The 23,760-nt window shown below is 38.0% G+C and overlaps 1 protein-coding gene across 6 annotated transcripts in view; it reads right to left on the bottom strand.

The window, feature by feature from the left end:
- PLEKHA5 (pleckstrin homology domain containing A5) overlaps positions 1-23,760 on the bottom strand; it is a 236,352-nt gene that overhangs the window by 193,645 nt on the left and 18,947 nt on the right. Inside the window, exon 4 of one of the 6 annotated variants that reach the window (XM_080812523.1) lies at positions 15,573-17,333. The exons of the other annotated variants lie outside the window; for them this stretch is intronic. Within the exon in view, the coding sequence (XP_080668649.1) occupies positions 17,213-17,333 (121 nt within the window). The 3' untranslated portion in view covers positions 15,573-17,212. Of the gene's footprint in view, positions 1-15,572; positions 17,334-23,760 lie in introns of those variants that run through there. 6 annotated transcript variants of the gene reach the window in all.

Here is a 23,760-nt window from a genome sequence, read left to right as displayed (position 1 = left end):
TCTACTACAGATGGCTCTATCCTCTCATCCATCGAGCAAATCAGGTTCTTTCTCTGGGGAATTTGATAATTGTATGACAATGTGGTCACAGCTGTGTCACCCTGAGGAAAGCACTCTAGAGAGGGTTCAGAAGCTCCTAATGCTCAAGGAACTAGATTCTTGCTCTGTGTAAAATTTAGCTGTGCAACAATTCCTTCAGGACTGAAAGCTCCCCAAGAATCCTTTCAATAACCAAGTAACTTCTTCTGATGAAGTTTCACCTAGTTTCTGTTTTTGCAACCAAAGGACTCTTAGCAAACCTGGTGAGCCTGGGAGGTTAGATGGGTGGTTCCACTGGGCCCTTGAGTTACCTGCCCAACACCTAACACGCTCCAAAACCAGAGCATGATTGCAGACTAAGCAGAGTACATTAAGCAAGGAAGAAAGGATTCCTTTTACTTTTTTCAGAAGACTTAGAGTTGCTGCGCACATACAGACTTGCTCAAGGCATGTTATGTAAACTGAGAGAGAAAATATGTTAATAAAATGTCTATCAGTGTTCAAAGGACTTTGGTTATTTTCAATAGCAGCTTTAATAGTCACACATGTTAAATGAATTAAAATGATATAAAGTATTCATTAAAAAAAACAGTACCCAAACTTATCATCTTAATTCTCACTAAAAAGAATCGATATCGGCTTCAACCAGCACTTAGCTGGGCAGGTATGCTGACCTCCCCCTGATGCAGTAAGAGAGGGCACAGAAAACACGGGACATAAGAGTCAAATGGAGCTCCATGTAAATCAGGGGCTGGGGACCAGCTAGGAATATGGAGAGGATTTTTCAAATATGAATGTATATCACAGTTTCTGAGCCAATAAAAAGGACTTACTTCGCCTTCTCCATGATATAAGTGTTTAATGCTTACTGATGCCACCTTTTGTTTGAAGCAATGTGGCTCTCTGCTTCAAATGGCCCAGAGAACTGATACTTTCTACTGTACTCCAACCTAATCACTAATTATTAAGGATTTTTATATATATTAAGAATTTTATATATATCCACACAATCCTATATACTGAACAACAACACAACAACAAATAATGCTATTGGGACAACTAGCCAACAATTTGACAAAAAAGTAAGATAGGTTCTATATGTAAAACCACTGCTTGGTGGACTAGAAATGTAAATACCAAGAATAAAAACATAAGCCTAGAGAAGGCAATATAGCTATTTTTATAATCTAAGGGTAACTCCAAGTATGACACCAAATGTTGAAATCAAAAGAGGAAAAGGCTGATCGATTTCACTACAACAAAACAAAAATGTCTTCGGAAATTAAAAAAAAAGACTATCAAAATATATATGGACAACTTATTTAAAAACAATAAAAAAGATTAATATACCAAACAAAAATGGACACTAAAGACATTTAATCTGGAGGCCAAAACAGGACTGTGTATCAAAACCTTAAAAATGGGCTTACATTTTGACCCATCAAATTCTATTTTTAATAATTTTACCCTACAAAACTGAATTTTCATTTCAAGTATATTCACTTCAGCATTATTAATGATAGCCAAAAACCTGTAAGAAACAAAACCACCAACATCAGCATGTTAAATTATAATTCATCCCATCTGTTTAAAGAAGTAATGTACTGCCATTAAGAACAGAAAGAGATGGATATTCACTGACATGAAGATAGTCACCATGCGGGGCGCCTGGGTGGCTCAGTGGGTTAAGCCTCCGCCTTCGGTCGGCTCAGGTCATGATCCCAGGGTCCTGGGATCGAGCCCCGCATCCGGCTCTCTGCTCAGCAGGGAGCCTGCTTCCTCCTCTCTCTCTGCCTACTTGTGATCTCTGTCTGTCAAATAAATGAATAGAATCTTTAAAAAAAAAAAAAAAAAGATAGTCACCATGTACTAGGATGGGGGGAGAAAAAAAACAACAGATTACAAAAGAGCAGAAATAATGTGTACAATGAGGCATACTGACTATCAAAGTATGTTCTTCCTGGGCACAGAAGCAGTCTACAGTTCAACCTCCCAACCTTGCTCCTAACACACCCACACTTTGGTGTGCCTTGTGACTGATTACGTTCTCTGCAACAGAATGTAAGCAGAAGTATAACCTTGGAGCTACATGCTGAAGATGTCAGGCACAACCCTGGCCTGAGGTCCTGAGAAAAGGCAGAAAGAGTGGTACGAGGCCCCCACCCAGACCCCAACCTGGAACATGGACCCTGGACTGTTGTGTGTGAGTGAAAAATAAATTCTCCTGTGCTTGTGCCATTACACCATGGGCCTGTGTTCAGCAGTGTGGCCTCTTCACAGAGTAGAAAAGCAGCCGTTTCCCTTTTGAATAAAATCTATATGCACACATACATATTTTTAAAGGCCTGGAAAGATATGTACCCAAACTTACCTTTACGATACTTAACCCTACTGTTGCACGCGGCTGTCCATTATTCTTACTGCTATACAATATAATATTATATTATTACATTAAGTGAATTATGCCACTACTTGTTTACCTACTAAGGACGGGCACTTGGGTAGTAACTAGTTTTTTGCTATTATTATACACCTATTCCACGAATGGTCTTGTATATGTCTTTTGGTGAACGTATATTCAAATTCCTGTTGGGTATTTACTTAAGAGAGGAATTACTGAGTCATAGGATATGCCTGTGTTCAGCCTCAGAAGGTCGTAGCAAACAGTATGACCAAGTGATGGCAGCAACCTGCACTCCCGCCAACATTACGGGAGAGTTCTAGCTGCTCATCAACACTTTTGTATTTTCTTATTGTCTCCTTTATGGTGGTAGTACCATATACACTTTTAATTATTCTCAACATAAAACACTTTATTATCTAAAATTAAGCTTAATTATAGTATACCTTGATGAAACAATGTGATTTCAAAACTATATATAAAATGCATTCTTACTGATTTATATGGTGTTTAGAAAACACTAAAGGAAAATGGGTTGCCACTCTAAAATGAATTAATTACAGACACTGGAAACGACCTTCCTCGACTTAAAGAGAACTACTCTCCTGACACATGTAACTCCCCTGGAAGCACTGCAGGGGCTCTGAAGTCAGAGCGCTTGGGCCGAGGTCCTGCTTCTGTGACTTATTATGCAATGTGAACTTGGGCTCTAACCTCTCTAACCTGCCACCTCTGACCTCTGCCCACTTAGAGGAATGGTTTTAAGAGCTTGGATTCTGGAAGCAAACTACCTGAGTTCATACCCTGCTCTGCAATTTCATAAATCTCTCTGGGCCTCATCCTCATCTCTAAGTAGAGAACGCAGAAGTTCCCACACCTCAAGAGACTGGATGAGAAATAAATAGAGGTATGTATGCAGAACACTCAGAACAGTCTCTGACACGCATGTATTTGCTATTGCCACCACCACCACTGCCACGACCACCCCAAGTCTCACATCTAACAGACAAAATATAAGAAACCAACGACCTCATCAGAAGGCACAACTCAGACCTCAATTCACCCTAGCTTATTCTCTGAGACTAACAGGTGATCACCTGAGACCAGTGGCCACAGAGCTAGAGGTCTCAAGTAAACTTCGCTTTCACTTACCTGCTAGTAGACTTTGGGTCCTTCTGCAAGGCAGATGGAGGGACAAGCTTCCACCACGCAAATCCCAAATACAAAGCACAAAGATGGTGAAATATGGGCACCACTGTATAACTGAAAACTCATTAAAATGACATTTACAACAGCCTAATGAGTTTTCCTACACCTATTCGGGCCTCTCTAATTTCTTCTCAAAGGATGAGGTTTTCGAAAATGAAATGTGATCTCAAAACACTGCTGCTCTAAGGATAAACACAAAGATCTTGAACATGGCCTTCACGGTCCTGCTTAGAATGAACCTGTAACCTACTTCCCCCACCTCACTTTGATTAAGACTTCTCTGTCTACACACTCCAGATACAGAGACCTTCCCTGAGTCCTGCAAACCCACCAGGCTTCCTCTCTCCATGGGGCTTTCTCACAACGCTTCTCTATGCCTGCAGTGACCTGCCTTTCCCTCTCTACCTAGGTAATTCCCACTTATCCTGTGGATCTCAATTCAGTCAACTCACCTACAGACTAGTCTTATGAAATTGCGCATCTTTCTTCACTAACCTTATCACAGCTGTAATTCACAGTGACTTGTTTGACAACTGATTTAGCCCATCTCCCTCATTAAAATGACTCCAGCAGGACGTCTGTGTTTGCTCAACCACAGTAACCCCAGTGAAGGACACACCACCTAATGCAAAGTACAGACTGAATAAACAGTTTTTGGTTGACTGAATGAATAAAATGAATGGAAGAAATGGAATAAAAAATTGTAGAGTAACACAGATCAAACCAATAGGGAAAAGATAGGATTTTAAAACCTGCAAAGTATCAGTAAACTAAGAACCACAAAAAAATTACCTCAACATCAAGACTGAATCCGTCCAGTAGCCATGTTTCCAAAGCAAAAGAAAAAGATGCCTAAGACTTATAGAATCTTACATAAGCATGAGGCCAACACCAAAATCAAAACTTCTTTCTGCACAGTTTCCTAAATCAAATAAGGTATTGCATCTGTTGACACTTTTATTCATTTTCTAAGTAAGCTACATTCAGTTCATCCCTTTTGAAAGACACATTCTTTTTAGCTCTCCTTGGTTCCCAGAAGAATCTAAGATCAAATTATTGTTCCAAGGTTACCCTGAAGAACGCTTTCACCACTGATCTATATGCAAAGCGGGAAACAATCCTAAACAGATCTAACAATTGGGTGAGCAACGAGGTGGGAAAGGTGGGGTTGGGTGGGTGAAGAGTACCATCTTATTAATGAATACAGAGAGTATGTATTATCTGCCTGTATGAATATATGCTAGCAACTTCTTTTACTTTTTATTTTTTGGTAGTGGAAAGGTAATACATAGAAAAGAAATTTTAAAGTTGTGGCTTATTTGATAAATCTGTTAGTTACATTTAAGTGCAGTATAAGGTGGAATGCACATTAACAGACAAGAGTCACGAACAGTGGGGGGCACCTGGGTGGCTCAGTTCGTTAAGCGACTGCCTTTGGCTCAGGTCATGATCCTGGAGTTCTGGATCGAGTCCCACATCAGGCTCCCTGTTTGGCAGGGAGTCTGCTTCTCCCACTGACCTCTCTCCTCTCATGCTCTCTCTCTCTCATTCCCTCTCTCTTTCTCAAATAAATAAATAAATAAAACCAAAAAAAAGAGACACACAGTGACAAATCAAAGGTCAAATGGTCCACAAAATTAGAAAAGACTAAATTTATGCTGCTATGGTCATTACTACTTCCAAAAAGAACCAAAGGGAAAAAAGGGAAACACACAGGTTTTAGGTTTCTGTTTTTTTTTTTAAAGTTCAGTTTATCATTATGTACATTCATAACAGCTATCAACATGGAAGCCTGATACTTAACTATTAAAATTGCAGAGGCTACAGAAATCATGATCTGTTACTTCTCCTAGACAGCTGACAGCCCTTGTATAAGCAAAGAGAGTCAAGCTCCTGGATCGCAGCCAATAGTCAGCAGAGGTATGAAAGGACAAATGCTGGGGTGCCTGGGTGGCTCAGTGGGTTAAGCCTCTGCCTTCGGCCCAGTCGTGATTTCGGGGTCCTGGGATCGAGCCCTGCATTGGGCTCTCTGCTCAGCAGGGAGCTTGCCTCCCCCTCTCTCTCTGCCTGCCTCTCTGCCTACTTGTGATCTCTTTCTCTCTCTGTCAAATAAATAAATGAAATCTTTTAAAAAAAAGAAGGAAAGAAAGAAAGAAGGGACAAATGTGAAAAGTGGCACACCATTTTAGGGGTGATAATCAATAATGTATGAAAACAGAGTACAAACACAATGATCCTACCCAGGAAAAGACAGCAAGACACTTAAATAAAAAAAGTGAGGCAAAAGCAGAGATAATGATGCAACACCGTGTTATCTTTTGCCATCTGGGTACAAGACATTTAGTACCACAGTGTGTTTGTGTAACTGCAATAGGTTTCAATGAGGTCAATAACACAAGGAAAAAGCTAGATAAAATTAAGTGTTAAATTTAGGTTAAACTTTCTTCAACCCTGCTCTAATTTGGGACTTTTTTTTCTTTTATGTTTTAGCATTAGAAGAGAACTGTTACTATTTTTCTTTTTTTTTGAGCCCACACATACTTTATTTTAGAAAAAAGAACATTAGGAGAGATTGCATAGTGTTGCATTGAGAATAAGGACTTTGGAGCCAGACCCCAACTCTACCACTTACCATCTGTGGGACCTTCAGGCACTCAATGATCCCTTTATGCCTCAGTTTTCTTCTATAAACTATCAAAAATAATCATATCTACTTTGTAATTATAAAGATTAAGTGAATTAATGTAATTTATAAAAGTAAGAAAAGACCTGAAACACAGTATGCCTTATATAAGTATCTGTCAAATAACTATTTTAATTAGGTTAAGCAGATTTCTAAAATCCCATGTCATAAAACACATGAAAAAGTATGTATTTTAAGAGACCTCTCATACCTTCACAATAGATCTATTAAAAGTTGTCCATCTTCTACTTTGATTCGACTTAAAAGGAATGGCAACGAGAACACTCTCACTTATTGAGTATTTACAATGTGCTATAATACATACTTCGTTACTGAGCCCTTACACAACAGTCCATAAATTAGATAATATCCTCATTTGAGATTGAGGAAAGATTCAGAAAGGTTCAATAACTTGCCCAAAGACATAGCTAGTCATGATAAAGCTGGAAGTGAAATCCAAGTCTTTCTGACCCCCAAAGTCTGTCTTCTTAATCACAAAGCCTCTTGTTTCTAAAAATAGCTTTCTTATCTACCGAATTCAGTGGTCCTTCTTTTTCGTTTTTTCTTTTTTCCCCCCAGTGGTCTTTCAATACTTAGCTTAGACATAAGTAGACTTTAAAAAGACTACTTCCAACATCAAACTCACCAACTGAAAAATCATTGCACCAGGAAGTACCACAACACTAAGTTGGACATGTTGGGTACCGTAAGTTCAGAATATTATTTCTGAAAAGGGTGGAAAGGAATTCTTTTATTTAATTTTCTATTTTATTTTAGAAATAGGGGAAGGAGTGAGATGCTGAGACTCAGGATGTGGACATCAGAGTCCATGTGCAATGAAGCTCTAATCTCCCAAAGTCTGTGGAACCTCGAGGCCCACTCCTCCTTACGAAAAGCCAGGGCTGTCCACACCCCCTTGCTTTAAGATGATGAAGCCTCTGTCTTGCAGGATAAGCAGGAGCCCCTAACTGGCTTCCTTTAAAGAACTAAGGAGGAGCTTTTTGCCCTGGCTAAATACTAATTTAGCTGTTGTCATTAAAAAACAAGAAGTTGGGAGTTAAAGTGAATAATATCTGAATCACATTTATGTTCAAACAGGCCATTCGTGAAAGTAAAATGTGCAAATAATTATAACGGGGACATTAAATGTAATTGCCAACATTTCATTCCTTTTTAAAGGAAGTAAGGAAGAGGTAGGAGGAGCAATGCAAAAGACAATAAGCCTCTGGTATCCAAGGCGCGAACAAACTCTAGTACTTCGGTGAACAATGGGGCAGCCGTGTTTGGAGAAGCACCCTGGTTAACCACTTGTTCAGGATGAAATCACGTTTCTTAGTTACATCTAATTTCCCAAGTCTGTAAACTCGTCTAGCACACACATGTACCAATGTTGTACTTTTCTAGGATTCTGCCACAGTGCCTCCAAAGTCAACCTTCAGTAAATCTTTGCTACTGAAACGTTACTAAATCTTTCACACTTCTATATATTTTACAAATTGAAACCACAGTTAAATAATGGTACTTGGGACAATACTAAGTGCTTTCCCTTTTGTGAACCCTCTTTAACATGGCTCACAGTGTAACTATGATACAACCACACCCCTTAAAGTGGTTTGTGTGTTTGAATAGTTTGACCAAAACATACAGAAATTTTAGAAGATAAAAGACATCAGTAGCCACTAGGTGTAGGAACTTCCCCAAAGTGGATCCTGCAGAGAATCTGCTCAGTCTTGGTTACAGCACAGGCTAAACAGGTATTACAGGTTTCTGGTTTGAACTCTTTTCTTTACTCTATACTTCAGACCTCATCCCTGAATATCCAAGATTCTATTGCTACCAACTTAACACTGATTAAGGATGTGGGTGAATTAAATATTGTCCAAAGATCTATAAAAATGATGTCTAGGATGCTAACAATAAAAGGTTCTTAATCAGAAATAAGATTTTTCTGATCTAAGATTTACTCTAAGAACAGAAAGGAAACTAGGATTTCACAAAGAAGAAATGGGGCACTCATATCCCCAGGTTATACGTAAAACAACTAAAGTTTGTAGAGCATCAGACATAGGTCAAAATGCATGCACATAAACCTGAACTAAATGTAGGTCAGATACAGACTAAGTTTCTTACAAAGCAACTTACATAATCCTAATTAAGAAAACCAAACCTACTTGATACTTCTTAGAAGATGCACAACCTATCCATCCATCTGTGGGAATATCATCTTCACCCCATCAAGAGAAAAATCTTCACCAATTCCAAAAGTGTAACCTTTAAAGTGTTTTATACAATCTGAGTGGGTGTATCCCAAAGACTGGAGTCTTCAGAGAGGACAGAGCAGGGTGCTGTGGGTTGGGTTTTTTTGGGGGAGCGGGGTGAGGAGAGATGACTGGTCGTTATTTTTGAGGAGAAAAGCAGAGGGAAAAATTGGGCGGCGGATGCAGTAGGATGAGAGGAGAATGTGTTTACTTGGGAGTACTTCAATTTATCTGACACCCACATGTAAAAACAGAAAAATCAGTTTGATGGTAGAGAGAAAGATGGCTGGAGATAAAAACTTAGAGGAGGTATCACCATTGGCTAAGGATTAATGTGAGAAAACAAGATCACTCAAGGAGAGTGACTGTATCAAAAAGACACATGAAGGATGTGAACAACAGAGGCCACCAGTATCTACTGTACAATTATGTCTTAGATTTAGTTGTGTTGGCCACACCTCACACCCTTTGAATTTCATGATTTACTTTTCATTAACAACACCAAAACTAATAATGATAACATCTCATATTTGTAAGGCGCTTTGCAGTTTAAAAGTGTTTACTTTCAATTATCTCATTCATTACTCCTGACAACAGCCCTCTGAGGTAGACAGGATAGTTAACTGGCATCAATTTGTACAGAGAAAAGCTGAGAGGCAGGGAGATTAAATGACTCGTCCCTAGCTCAATTTAATGTTCATTTAGTTATCTTCGTTCTGTAAAGTTGCTGAACTTCATTAAAAGCAAAGACAACCTGCCCCTGTATAGAAAATAGGCTCCCTTTGCTTTTATTTTTATAAAGCCAACTCAACTGCTGATTTCATTTACATCTTATTTTGCACTGTGCTTTATCATTTCACACATCTTTCTAAAAAGGCACAAGTTAAACACTACCCATAAATAAAAGAAATATCTAAAATCAAACATAGTATGTAAAAAAAGTACCTAGATTGGTGCCTGTTACAGCTCACATTTCTAAGGCTTTCCCTGCATTCTCTATGGACAGGTATAATTTATTTCATTAGAGGGACTATAATTTTTACTTTATTTTTTAAAAATATTTTAGGTATTTGTCAGAGACAGAGCGAGCACAGGCAGGCAGAGTGGCAGGCAAAGGCCAGGAGAGAAGCAGGCTCCCTGCCGAGCAAGGAGCCTGATGCAGAGCCCGATCCCAGGGGATCATAACCTGAGCCAAGCAGCAGCCTAACTGACTGAGCCACCCAGGCATAGAGGGACTATAATTTTTAGATGAAGACGGCCTTTGCTTTGTTCTGTCCATACAAATAGTATCCTAGGGAATCGGAGGGGGGAATACAGGGACCTGGGGATGGGATTCAGAAATTCATTAAGTCAGACGGGAGAGAAATTACCCTCTACCTTCACTGATCTCTCACTGAAATTTAGCATTTCCTTCAATTACAAATGCAAACAAATCAGACTTACATGAGCAATACCTCTCATTTTTTTTAAAGATTTTATTTATTTGACAGAGAGAGATCACAAGTAGGCAGAGCAGCAGGCAGAGACAGAGGGGGAAGCAGGCTCCCCGCTGAGCAGAGAGCCTCATGCGAGGCTAGATCCCAGGACCCTGAGATCTTGACCGGAGCCAAAGGCAGAGGCTTATTAACCCACTGAGCCACCCAAGTGCCCCAACACTTCTCATTTTTATCAGAATTCATATATTTTCTATCATACTATAGTCATTGCAGATATCCTGAAATATCATTTACATGTTACCACTTCAAAAAACAGTCTCACTTCTAGGCTTTATGTGTTAATAAAGAAGCAGATTTTACAATATCAAAAATTGTTTTAAAATATCACCTCTCTATTTCAATTTAATTGGCCTGCTTTGCAATCATAAATATGTGTGTGCATGCATAACATAAATAAATAAGGTTAAGAACTCCTGCTTCAAAGGATAGTTAAGACCCTGCAGAACTTCCCTCCTGGTGCTCTACTTCAAGAGATGTCCTCGTTTCCTCTTCTCCAGTTCTATGGTCCTTACCCACCTCTGTCCATCCTGCCTGGCTTCAAACACAAGGAACTCAGAAAGAGAGAGTGGTTTGTAAAGAGTAAAACAGTAAAATGTATGGCTAATTCTGTATTCCTTTTCTTCTCTCTCCTCAAATATGGGCACGATGGTTATTATTTATATCCATAGCCTCTAAATCGATTTTCTCTCCTGAACTCTGAAATGGCCTTGTTGCTCTTGGCTCCCCTAAACCTTACCACCTAACGTCAGTGATAAAATGTGTGGGGGTCGTCAGGGTGCCCCTATGAAACAGCCTTTTAATATCCAAAGACCTATAACACCTTTATGGTTACAAAATTGATGGGACATGATCTACCAAAAAAAAAAGAGAAAAAACAGCCAGGATGGGGTGGAGAGGGCTATGGAAGGAAGGGGGACTGTAGAAAGAGTTTCATTTTTCATCTTCTAGCAACTGGAAGGAAAGAAGGAATGAATACGGAAAAGACGTACACATACATTCACACCCGTAGAAACCACCACATGGGCTGTGAAATTGCTTTTGCGGAAAGCAGAAGAAAGAAGTGAGACTGTGTCCCTACTGGAAGTGGGCCAGGAAGAAAAGATGCGCCGGATGAGTTGAGAGAACAGTGAAGAAAAAGAAGACACATTGGTTAGTTCTCAGTAGAAGAGTCAGCCAAGCACCTCGGTCAAGACCAGGAAGTGCCAAACAGGAAGCCCAGGTCTGTACATGTTGATGTAGCTCTTCTCCCCAGCTTCCATGTGCCCGGAACAAACTTCCGCCAGAGAAGCCAGAGCAAGCCACGAGAGCTGTCTGCAGAAGTGAAGAAGACAGGTTTCCATCACATTTGCTTAAAAAGTGAGGGGGAAAGCAAAAAAGAATCTCTGCAAGATTACAATGGAGGGATGCACCTGTCCAAAGAAATACTGCAAATGAATTAAATTTTCCCATAGTATCAGTACTACACATCAGACAGATTTACCTCCACAATATGGTTTCTATGGGAAAACGTACCAAAAGGTATAAACAATGACTTTTTTCCCTAAGATTTTATTTATTTGATAGAAAGAGAGCGAGAGAGCACAAGCAGGAAGCAGCAGAGGGAGAGAGAGAAGCAGACACTTCCCCGAGCAGAGAGCTCAATCCCAAAACCCTGAGTTTATGACCTGAGCCAATGGCAGATTCTTAACTGACTTAAGCCACCCAAGCACTCCTTAAACAAATGATTTATATAAAGTCTGAGTACACCTCATGACTGAGAACTACTTTTATTAATTATCCTCCAAAGTACCAGATAAATGACAAATGTAACATAAAATGAAGAAGTTTAAGAAATGATGAAAACATTTGAGACAGTAGTAAACATCTTAAAAAATAAAAAGAGAGAGAGAGAGATACTTTGGCATTCTGTATAAATTTTAGTTGATTATTAAATTATTTAAAATTTTAAATTATTAAAAACCAGGATACATGTAGCCTAAGTCAAGCTTGAATTCAGTGTATTAACTTAAAATACACACAAATGGTTATTTTTCTATGCTACTCCCCTATAAAAACATTCTTCAATGAAATGCCTTATTTTCCTTTTTCATGAACAAAACACATTCTCAACTAACCAGAAAATCAACATAAGGAATAGTATTTACAGGATATAATAAAATGCTATTCTTTTAAAAGATAAAGCAAAATTGAATAGTTATAACACAGAGAAAAATAAAGCTAGAATTTTCTTGTCTCTGATTTATTAGTAAAAATCAGCTTACAAAAAATATTTTGTATTCTAGCAATTAATGTTCAAATAATAATATTGAAAACTCGGTGTAGTAATAGCCTCCTGTTCCTTGAAAATACTGGGATGGGGCGCCTGGGTGGCTCAGGGGGCTAAAGCCTCTGCCTTTGGCTCAGGTCATGATCTCGGGGTCCTGGAATTGAGTTCCACATCGGGCTCTCTGCTCAGCAGGGAGCCTGCTCCTCCTCTCTCTCTGCCTGCCTCTCTGACTACTTGTGATCCCTGTCTGTCAAATAAATAAATAAAATCTTAAAAAAAAAAAACAACAGGGATGAAATGACACATCAAGATTATAAAAACTTGAAGAAAATGAAAAAGCCTATTGCATTTTTCCAAAGTAATTATGAATGTTGACCCTTCTATACTTACTAAATTAAATTGTAACTTGTCTAATTATACTGTCTAGTTTTTACTTCCCCTATAATTTCAAGTATTAGTTATTACTACCTTGCTAATATATAATACTTGGAATGAAATTTCTATCTGAATTTGTTCATAAGGCCCCATTCTTACAAGACGAAATGTTCCAGTGCCTCATCCTTTAGCTAAAGTCACAAAGCGATCTGACAAGGAATATATTAATATCCTAAAACCAAATGGCTGGGGGTGGCTGGGTGGCTCAGTGGGTTAAGCCGCTGCCTTTGGCTCAGGTCATGATCCCAGGGTCCTGGGATGGAGCCCTGCATTGGGCTCTCTGCTCAGCGGGGAGCGTGCTTCCCTCTCTCTCTCTCTGCCTGCCTCTCTGACTATTTGTGATCTCTTTCTATCAAAAAAATAAGTAAAATCCTTAAAAAAAAAAAAAAAAAAAAAAAACCAAACAAACAAACCTGAATGGCCATACCAGAAATTGCAGAGAGAGACTTCCTTTTAATTTTGGTTCCTTTAAATATTAAAACATTACAGAAAAAAATTGTCTTCAAGGCAGTAAGTTAAAGGGATGAATTATGTCCAGCAATTTCATGTTTAAAGAAAAATCAACTTTACCCACAAATAACCTATTTTCTTTGTCTAATTGCTTCACAAGAAAACATTTCCCCCAGAAATGTTCAGTGTAACACTCTAATGTGAAAGAAGGGTTAAAATTAAGTATAAACCCATTTCCTATGAAAGAATAATGCAGTAAACTAGGGTCACCATTTTAAAATCACCAAACAAAAAGCTGACAGGGAAAAAACATCAGAGCTTGACTGACACACAGTAGGAACTCAGTAATTTGTTGAATAAAGGAATTTAATGTTGAGAACTTTCTAGTAGGAATAAGATGAAAGTTGGAATAGCAACTTGTTCCTTTCAAATTATTTAAGTTCTGTACTAACGAAAAACGTTAAACTAAGGCAAATGTATAATAATTCCATTTTATATTAAAACAAACTTGTATTTCAACATAAATACAAAGCAATTGCTAAAGCAATAAACCTAACTGTGAACTTCCTGCATTTCCCCCAAAATGATTGCATCATAGTACAATTGCTTTTCAGAAGTTAAATGATTTCTGACTCACATTAGATGACTAATAATTTTTTTTTTTTGGACATTCACTTAAATGAGTGTGTGCAAATCTCTATTATGGGAACAAAAGTAAGACTACTTTATGGCTCCAGAAAAATCTACTTATTCTGTTTAGAAAATGGATATCTAATTTGAATAATTGAGATTATATTTCTTTCTTTTGCCCCAAAGGAAAGAACATTTTCAGTTCCATTTTAAAGCTGGCACCCACATACTCAATCTTGGTTAATTTCCAAAAGCACATATGTTATAGTAAATCCTCTTCTCTCAATGCCAGAAAGTTTTGCTCCTAGAAATTGTATTACTGGCATATTCTCAACATATCAGTATCTCAATAACTGCTAATCCTGGAGAAGCAAGAGCAGTCAGCATCCTCTGGAAAGTAAAGGCTCCATTTTAAATCTAGAAAAGGTTCAACTATTATTTTGAGCAAGATCCTACCTGCAAAATCTAAGAGTTCAAAATAGTTCTCAAATCTTGGGTGCACATGAGAATCATGAAGTGAGACGGGGTACTTACTGACTCTGCTTTAATAGGTAGCTAACTATTAAACCTATTAGCTTTTAGTACATAAAGGATGTTCTTACAAATGAAGAAACACTTCAGTCTTTAGAAAGACACAAAAACATCTTTTAGCCAATGCAGATGAAAGTTTTCTGACATTTTTCCAGTAAAAACAAACAAACAAAGATCCAGAAAACCCAGTAAGTGAGTCAAAATGAGTTGTGAATTTGCTTTTCTCTTGCTTTAAAAAATATAGAGGTAAAGCTGAAAAGTAAAAGAAAATATTCCATAAAAATTCTTAAGCTTTCCTACTCTTTCTTTAGGGAATGTTCTGAACATTTTTAAAATAAAATATTAACATGTTCCTGCTAAGAAGGGACCTGAACTTCTAAAAACTTAAATAATTAAAAACAAAAACAAAGAACCTGAGTGCCAGACATTTCATAAGACCAGGGTTTCTACAAAAATCCTTTGATTTAAATGAAAACAAAAGCCTTACTGCTTTCTTTCATAAATGTAAGCTATTATTAATACTATTTTTACTATCAATTTAATTTAGTATTTGAGTAGCAAAAAAATTACTTTCTAGAATAATATTAAGATTATAAAGCTTTTGTGTTCCCTGTCCCCCATCAAGTTAAAGTTTAAGACACCTAACTATAAAGTGTCAAGTTTAAAATTCATACTCATTGACCAAGAAATTCTACAACTAGGAACTTAGCTAAAGAAAATGCTTCAAGGAATTTATGTTCAGGGATTTTTTATAGAGTTAAATTAATACAAAGAATTAGAAAAACCAACCACTGAAAATAAGAAACTAATGGAATATAATGTGATTATAACTATACAGTACTGCATAATCTTTGTAAGAAACTGTCACCAATGGTTGGAGAAAAGGGGATGAAGAGGTAGGGAAAAGAGTCCAGGAACTTTCCAATCCTCTTGCAGCCTTTATACCTTTTTTTTTTTTTAAAGATTTTATTAATTCATTTGAGAGAGAGTGAGAGAGATCACAGAGGGTGAGGAAAAGGAGGAGAGGGAGAAGCAGATTCGCTACTGAGCAGGGAGTCCAACCAGGGGCTCCCTGCGATCTCAGGACTCCGAGATCATGACCTGAGCTGAAGGCAGACGCTTAACTGACTGAGCCACCCAGACCCCCCCTCTTTTTTTTTTTTTTTTTTTTTTTGCCCTTATACTTTTTTAAACCTCCTGGGCAAACCATTTAAGGTTAGGTAAATTATAGCCACAACTATATGAAATTGTGGGTAAATCTATTTCAAAAAATATTTTAATATTATGGATGTATCATTGTTTCAACTGAAAAAGATAAAGCAATTTTTCTAAGCCTAAATGCCCAGTTTGCTACTTTTGAAATCCAGATTTTAAGTAAAGGAATAAAGAATAAAATTGAATGCACAGCTGTTTGCTTCTAGGAATACACACAGGCGGAAATAAACAGAGGGAGGCTAATGTCTGTAAGATTGGGCTAACTACTTCATTCCCAGCTGTGTTTTAATTTGTATTACTAAACAGTAACAAACCCTTTTTATGATTGTCAGAAGTTGAGAATTTCCATTTGTGCCCAGCAAAAGTTAAAGGCACACTAGAAAATACTCAGAATGTTAGATTCAGTAATTTATTGTCTGGTCTGTGTTCTAAGTTGTACAACATCAGTTGAATTATTCAGTTGTTAATTCTAATTTAATGCCATTTAAAATCAGAGAAGCCTGCCCACTTACAAGTAGTTTAAACTATAAGAAAAATGGGCAAGATAAAAACCATACTCGATTTGCTGTGGTAAGATAATCAGGTCAACAATAAAGCAAGTGGGTATGGACTGAGGTCAGTTTGTGCCCCTGGGTCCTAACTGCAAATAGTGCTGTTCCTTACCCTTCAAACACTATTCAAAACTTCCACTATACCCACAGAAACCAGGGAAGCAGGGCGATGCTCGGATGGATCCACCTCCATCTGAGGTGGGGCGATACCCTGGCAGGGGAATGTCCAATTATAGCTACTTTATACTCTAGTTGGGGGTTTTTTCTCTTTTAAATACAAAACTAAAGTCAATGGAAGTCTAGGACCTGTAAGAAAGGGGGTACAGCATGCGAAAATTTACTAAAAAAGAGATTATTTTCAAACTATCAATTTTTAAAGCCATCAGCATAAGAGGACTATCTTTACACAGGACACTGGATGTAAGAAAAGACATGAATTTCCAGCTTGATTTTATGGAATTAATTTTTAAAAATTTCATTATAAACTTGATCCTAGGTTTACGGCAATAGTTGTATTAGCTGAAATGGGCAGAAATTTGTTGTTGTTTTTTTTTTTTTAAAGCTGGTCATAACAGATACAATACTGGTTCTATAAAAGATTAACTCCAATCTTCTATTGCCTCTTTTCTGAATTGGTGAATTTTAAATAATCTGATTCTCTATTACTTAAACTGTAGATGAAAATTCTACCATAAAGTCAACTACTAAAAGATCTTTTCCGGTGGGACACACACCCACAACTACAACCTATCTCAAGTCTGAATTCCAGCTCTGCCAGTTCTCTCAGGCTTAGGTTCCTCCTTGTAAAGAGGGGAAATGCTTACATAGTGACAGGTACCTAAAACACTCAACAAGTGGTGAGAGGGTCCATAAAGTGTATGCGATAAATGACATAACATATAAAATACTGAGCAGAGCACCTGGATCATAGCTCCGTGTTCCACAAACAGCAGATATCACACAAAATAAGCAGACAAAAACTTATTTAAAATAACAGGTACAATGAGACGCCTGGGTGGCTCAGTGGGTTAAAGCCTCTGCCTTCGGCTCAGGTCGTGATCTCAGGGTCCTGGGATCGAGCCCCGCATGAGGCTCTCTGCTCAGCAGGGAGCCTGCTTCCTCCTCTCTCTCTCTCTCTGCCTGCTGCTCTGCCTGGTTGTGATCTCTCTCTGTCAAATAAATAAATAAAATCTTTTAAATAAATAAATAAATAAATAAATAAATAAATAAAATAACAGGTATAAATGCAAGTAGTTTCTTTTTTTAAAAAAATGTTTTATTATTTATTTATTTGACAGAGACAGAGAGATCATAAGCAGGCAGAGAGAGAGGGGAGGAAGCAGGCTCCCTGCTGAGCAGAGCGCCCGATGTGGGGCTTGATACCAGGACCCTGGGATCATGACCTGAGCAGAAGTTAGAGGCTTAACCAACTGAGCCACCCAGGCGCCCCCAAAGTAGTTTCTAATTCAAATTGTTTTCTCAAAATCTAAAAAAAGAAATAAAAAAACATAAAAAAGCTCTACTATGAGCATGCAATTTGTTACCCCTAGTGTCTAGCATTATATTTAGCAAATAGTAGGTATTAAATATTATTACATTACTAATGACTATCAAAACTAATTTTGAAGTTCTGAGAATAATCAGTTTGTAGATCTTGCCTATTTCATCTTTGCATCCCACTGCCTGACAGATTACATACCATAAAAAACTCAGTTAAGAGGCACCTGGGTGGCTCAATGGGTTAAAGCCTCTGCCTTCAGCTCGGGTCATGATCCCAGGGTCCTGGGATCGAGCCCCGCATCGGGCTCTCTGCTCAGCGGGGAGCCTGCTTCTCCTCCTCTCTCTCTGCCTGCCTCTCTGCCTACTGTGATCTCTGTCTGTCAAATAAATGAATAAAATCTTAAAAAAAAAAAAAACTCAGTTAATTTCATCTTTTCTCATTCAGTTAAAAAATATATTTATTTTAAATTTTCAAACTTTTGTTTGTAATTTTCAACTAAGTGCAAGGGGTTTTGCAATGAAAAAGTCAGTGCTGGGAAGCTGTACTTTAATAAAAGTCTTGGCATGGTATACATCCATTATATGTCAATAAAACTAGAAAAAAGAAAAGGAAAAATCCTGGAAATAACAAGTAGAATAAGCTGGTCATTACAGTAAGAGACCAACAGCAAGCAATATTATCATGCCGGATGCCAGAAACATTTACTCTAAATGGAATACTGAATTTCTGTGTGCTTTCTCCCTAAAATTAAAACATAAAAATTCAGTGTCATATATAGTTTCACCACTACACCTGAGAAACTCTACACAACCAACTTTCCAAAGTAAAAACCAACTTTCTACACTGCTCTACAAAAATTTCCAATTACTCCTCTTCTGTTTCACAGAAGTTGTAATGACTGGCCTGGTTCTATTCCCTAAAGGGAAAAAAAGAGGCAAGGAAATACAACCATCTAACCTTTTTTGATTCCTCTGCCAATTAAATATCGCACTCCAAGGGAGGCCCCCTGCAATACTCACTTTGTGAGACAAGAACTGACACAGGAAACTTCAAAGAGCAAGACTATAAAATGGAAACTACTTTCTAAGACAAATAATTGTCTCAGAAAGCAAACAAAAATAACATGTACAATGATAAAAGTCACCTTCTCCGTACACCTGGGTCTACCTGTATAAACTGACAGAGAACGGGACCAGTCACTGAGTGCACACTTTTCAGGAGTGTCTCTGAAGATAAACAAGATCTTCAATCAGAGATGAATTATTTCCAGAGAGCCATGCAAGTCGTTTCAGGGGTTATTAGGACATTTGGGTCAGTAAGGTGTTACCATGCTCAGTTCCACAGAGGCCAGAAATCACTATTCCTTCCCATGTGTTTGATCCACTGAAAAGATTACGAGGAAATAATTCTATCTCTCATAGTTTTGTCACCCAAGTGGAGGCCTGTGCAATCTTGAGTGCAGAGTAAAACAAATTCTACATAAAGATTAATACTACTATATGCCGAAGATTATGATTCCCATCTTTAAATGGTTATCTTCTTTACTCCATTTGATTCTAAGTAAGTCACATTTAAAGTCCTGATGCAGGTGATTCTAAAGATTATTAAAAAATCTACAGGTCCCCAAACTACTCCAGATCAGGAAGATGTCTGGCTAAAGACTAACAGAGCAGTACACACACAGAACCTGAAGAAAAATCAAGGTTTAGGGACCTAATAGGAAAGACTTGCTTTCTTCCATCGCCGGCAAGGGCTCTTTTACTAGACAGAGGTGCAGGGGTCGGGTGGGGAGGCAGGGGGGTGGAGGGTGAGGGGTGAGGAGGGGTGAGGAGGGGGAGAGACAGAGAGAGAGACTCTTAAGCAGCTCCACTCCCAGTGCAGAGCCCCACAAGGGGCACCATCTCACGAACCTGAGATCATGACCTGAGCCAAAATCACAAGTCAGACGTTTAACAGACTGAGCCACCCAGGTGCCCCAAAAGCATTTTTATTTAATCTCATGATTCAAACAAGTTTGGGATTGTCTGAATTTCCTTCTTGCCAGGTCAAACAGCTGATATTACAAAAACACACCTCAGAGCTTGTGAAGTCTTCCTAGTATATGACAATGAGCCTTTGGATAAGGACTAAGAGTTCATACATGCATCTTTAAATAATCTGCTTAAAGACAGGCAACCGAAGGAAACGGTCAGTGCCACACTATTCGACCTGCACAACCCTAGTAGAATTCCTTCCTTCTTTTCTGATTCTTCCTTACTGTTTCTCATCCCTTGCTTCATTTTCCTCCCTATGCCTCAGCCATGCCTCTATGACTCCAGAGGTTTAGCTCAATACTGACACAGCAAGAAAGAGGTTTTTCACTTTTATTTGGGATTAATTTAACATCAGTAGATTATGCTGGGGCATCTGAACCCCTCAGGGCAAAGCCCGTGATTTCTCTGTACTCACAAGGTATAGACCTTAATACAGATGGTACTCGGTGTTGGCTGAAGTCTTGATTAAAAAATGACATTTTATTTTAAGTTACCAGAAAGCCAATATAATTATCAAACTATTATTAAGAGATTCTAGTTTTTAACATTATGCTTCCATCGATGAATATGAACAAAAAAGCAAAAAGCATTTAACCAGTGTATTTAACTATGCCAACTACATAAAAAGAGCAGTCAGTAATCTTCCTTAGAATTACTTCTTCCAAAATTATGAAGACCTTTTGTCAGGCATTCCCTCTAGTAACTCCCCCCACAACAACTTCTTACTGAAATTGTGTTACATATTGAAATTATGTCTAACTCAACTACTAAGGTGAAATTTAGGATCTACTCCTACCTAATATCTGAGGTCTATACAATGAAAAAATTATATAGCTTATCTTCTTAAAAAAACAAAAAAGCAAGAAGAAAATATAAAAGAGGAAGACACAGAAATAGAAGTTGACTAAATTTCTGGATGAAAAAAATTTTTCTAACTAGATAAAAATCTACTATATGCTTTATTTAAAAGAGATATGTAGAAGATAGATGGATACACAAAGTTTTTTTTAATAGTGAAAGAGTAGAAAAAGTTATATTAGGCAAGTACTAAATAAAAGAAGGCCGGCATGATGTATTAAAATCAGACAAAATAGGCAAGACCCTGAGTATAAATGGAGGTCAAGGTCCCCCTCTAATCATAAAATGTTGAATGCATTCTGATGACACATTCTGTACTTAATAAAATATGTCAATTCCACACTTGCCCACAACTGTTAACATAATTTCACAAATTTAAAAAAAATGACAGAACTTCACAGAGAAAATGAAAAGTCAGCCCAACAGTCAAAAATTATAAAAACACGGGGCGCCTAGGTGGCTCAGTGGGTTAAAGCCTCTGCCTTCGGCTCAGGTCACAATCCCAGGGTCCTGGGATCAAGCCCCACATTGGGCTCTCTGCTTGGTAGCGAGCCTGCTCCTCCCCCCCACCCCGCCTGCCTCGCTGCCTACTTGTGATCTCTGTCTGTCAAATAAATAAATAAAATCTTTAAAAAAATTATAAAAACACCAAAGAAAATGATAACACCTTTCTCAATAGTTGATTCTGATCTCATGCAATCAGAACATAAAAAAGTGGAGTACCCTCCAATTCACTTTCTGGGGCTAGAATAACCTTGATATCAAAGGCAGACAACGACAGTACAAGAGAAGGATATTATAAGGCAATTTCACTTATTATCACAAATGGCAATGTCCTAAACAAAATACCGACACATCCAACAGAGCAATGTATAAACCCGAAAGAATATCGTAACCAAGTTGGGTTTATTTCAAGAATATAAGGCTGGTTTACCATTAAAAAGTGTATTAATACAGGGGCGCCTGGGTGGCTCAAGGGGTTAAAGCCTCTGCCTTCAGCTCAGGTCATGATCCCAAGGTCCTGGGCTCGAGCCCTGCATCAGGCTCTCTGCTCCACAGGGAGTCTGCTTCCGCCTCTCTCTCTGCCTGCCTCTCTGCCTAATTGTGATCTCTATCTGTCAAATAAATAAATAAAATCTTTTAAAAAAAATGTATTGGGGCGCCTGGGTGGCTCAGTGGGTTGAGGCCACTGCCTTCTGCTCGGGTCATGATCCCAGGGTGCTGGGATTGAGCCCCACATCGGGCTCTGTGCTCAGCAGGGAGCCTGCTTCCTCCCTTCTCTCTCTACCTGCCTCTCTGCCTACTTGTGATCTGTCAAATAAATAAATAAAATCTTAAAAAAATATATATTAATACAATTCACAGTAATTCACTGAGTTAGCAAATTTAAAAAGTCATTTCAATGGATGCAGAAAAAATATTCCAAAGAATTCAATGCTCACTCAATAATAAACGTTCTTATTAAACAAGGAATAGCAGAGAATTTTCTTAACCGGAAAGGGAAACCTTCCCAAAACTTTCATTAAATATTCTGTTTTTTAAAAAGGCTTATTTAAGAGATTGCATACATGTACACAAGTGGGAGAGGGCTAGAGGGAGAAAATCTCAAGCAGACTCAATCTCACAATCTTGAGATCATGATCTGAGCTGAAATCATGAGTCAGACGCTTGGTGGATGGAGCCACCCAGACAGCCCTAAACATTCTTAACGATGAGGTTAGAAGCCCCATTTCTAAATCATAGCTGCAGTTGCTTCTATTTATCACTACCCTGGAAGTACCAGCCAGCAACACAAAGAAGTATGAGGGCTAAAACGGACAAAGACAAAAAGGGCTGGGAAGAGGGAAAAAATCTCTATCATAACCTGCAGAAGACCGATAAATAATTACACGAAACTTAAGAATTACCTTCATCAAAAGAGCCCTTAAAGAAAGTGAAGGCAAGTTACAAACTTGGAGAGCAGTCTGTAAAAGATTACCATCTATCATTAATAGACAAACATAAAAATCCCAAAAGTCCTAAGAAAAAAGATGCCAAGAAAAGCGGACAATATATAAACAGGCATATCAGAGGATGAAATAAAAATATACAATGGACCTAATACAAGTTGCTAAATTTTACTAATCTGGGAATTCCAAGGTAAGAGCCACAATAAGAAAGTATTTGACAACCACCAGATGGTCAAAAATGTCAACGCCAGACAGTATCAAGTGCTGACAAAGATATGAAGCAACAAGAACTCATACTGCTGGAGGGAACTTGATAGCCCAACCACTTCAGAAAATACATTCAATAAAGTTGAAATGCACGTCCCTTACAATCTCAGTGATATATATTCTAGAGAAACTCTTGCAAATGTACATGAGGAGCCATAAAATAATATATAACAGCCATAAAATAGGAAACAAATGTCCACTAATCATAAATGGTTAAATTGCAGTACAATCATATACTGAAATACTACACAGTCATAAAAAAATAAACTGAACCTGTAAAATCTTCCACTATTGTCATTCCAACTCTGTTGTCTATTAGATAACTTTGTGGTTTAAAGATTATGAAATTTTCTTCTGGTTCACCACACAATTTGAAAACTCTAAGTGACTAGCAGCAAAAAGAAGAGATTAAATATTTACATTTAAAACATCTACTTCTGGGGGCGCCTGGGTGGCTCAGTGAATTAAAGCCTCTGCCTTCGGCTCAGGTCATGATCCCAGGGTCCTGGGATCGAGCCCCATATCGGGCTCTCTGCTCAGCAGGGAGCCTGCTTCCTCCTCTCTCTCTGCCTGCCTCTCTGCCTACTTGTAATCTCTATCTGTCAATACATAAAAAATAAAAAAAAATAAAAAATAAAACATCTACTTCTGCTAATACCAATACAAAAAACTTTATGACCAAAAACACAGACAATACTAATTTGAAAATCCTCATCTTTGGATTTTAGTACTTGATAAATGGTACTACATAAATTAAATCACTGTCCTTTAGTATTCGCATACATCATTAATAGTTCACATTTTTAAATAGTTTACATTTGTAAAATGTCATTCCTCATTTAAAAAGATACTTGAGATATACCGAAAAACCTACAGTGAAAAGATGAAGCGGTTAAATGAGTATGTCTGTTCAGTATGTAAGTTCCTAAGAGTTCAAAATATATCTACGTTTCACAGAGCCAGAGGCCCAAAATTCCTGGGCTGACCA

This window comes from Martes martes (assembly GCF_963455335.1).
Source record: "Martes martes genome assembly, chromosome: 8".
NCBI classification, from domain to species: Eukaryota; Metazoa; Chordata; class Mammalia; order Carnivora; family Mustelidae; genus Martes; species Martes martes.
Note: the sequence above shows the minus strand (reverse complement) of the source record. Positions and strands in the feature narration are given on the sequence as shown.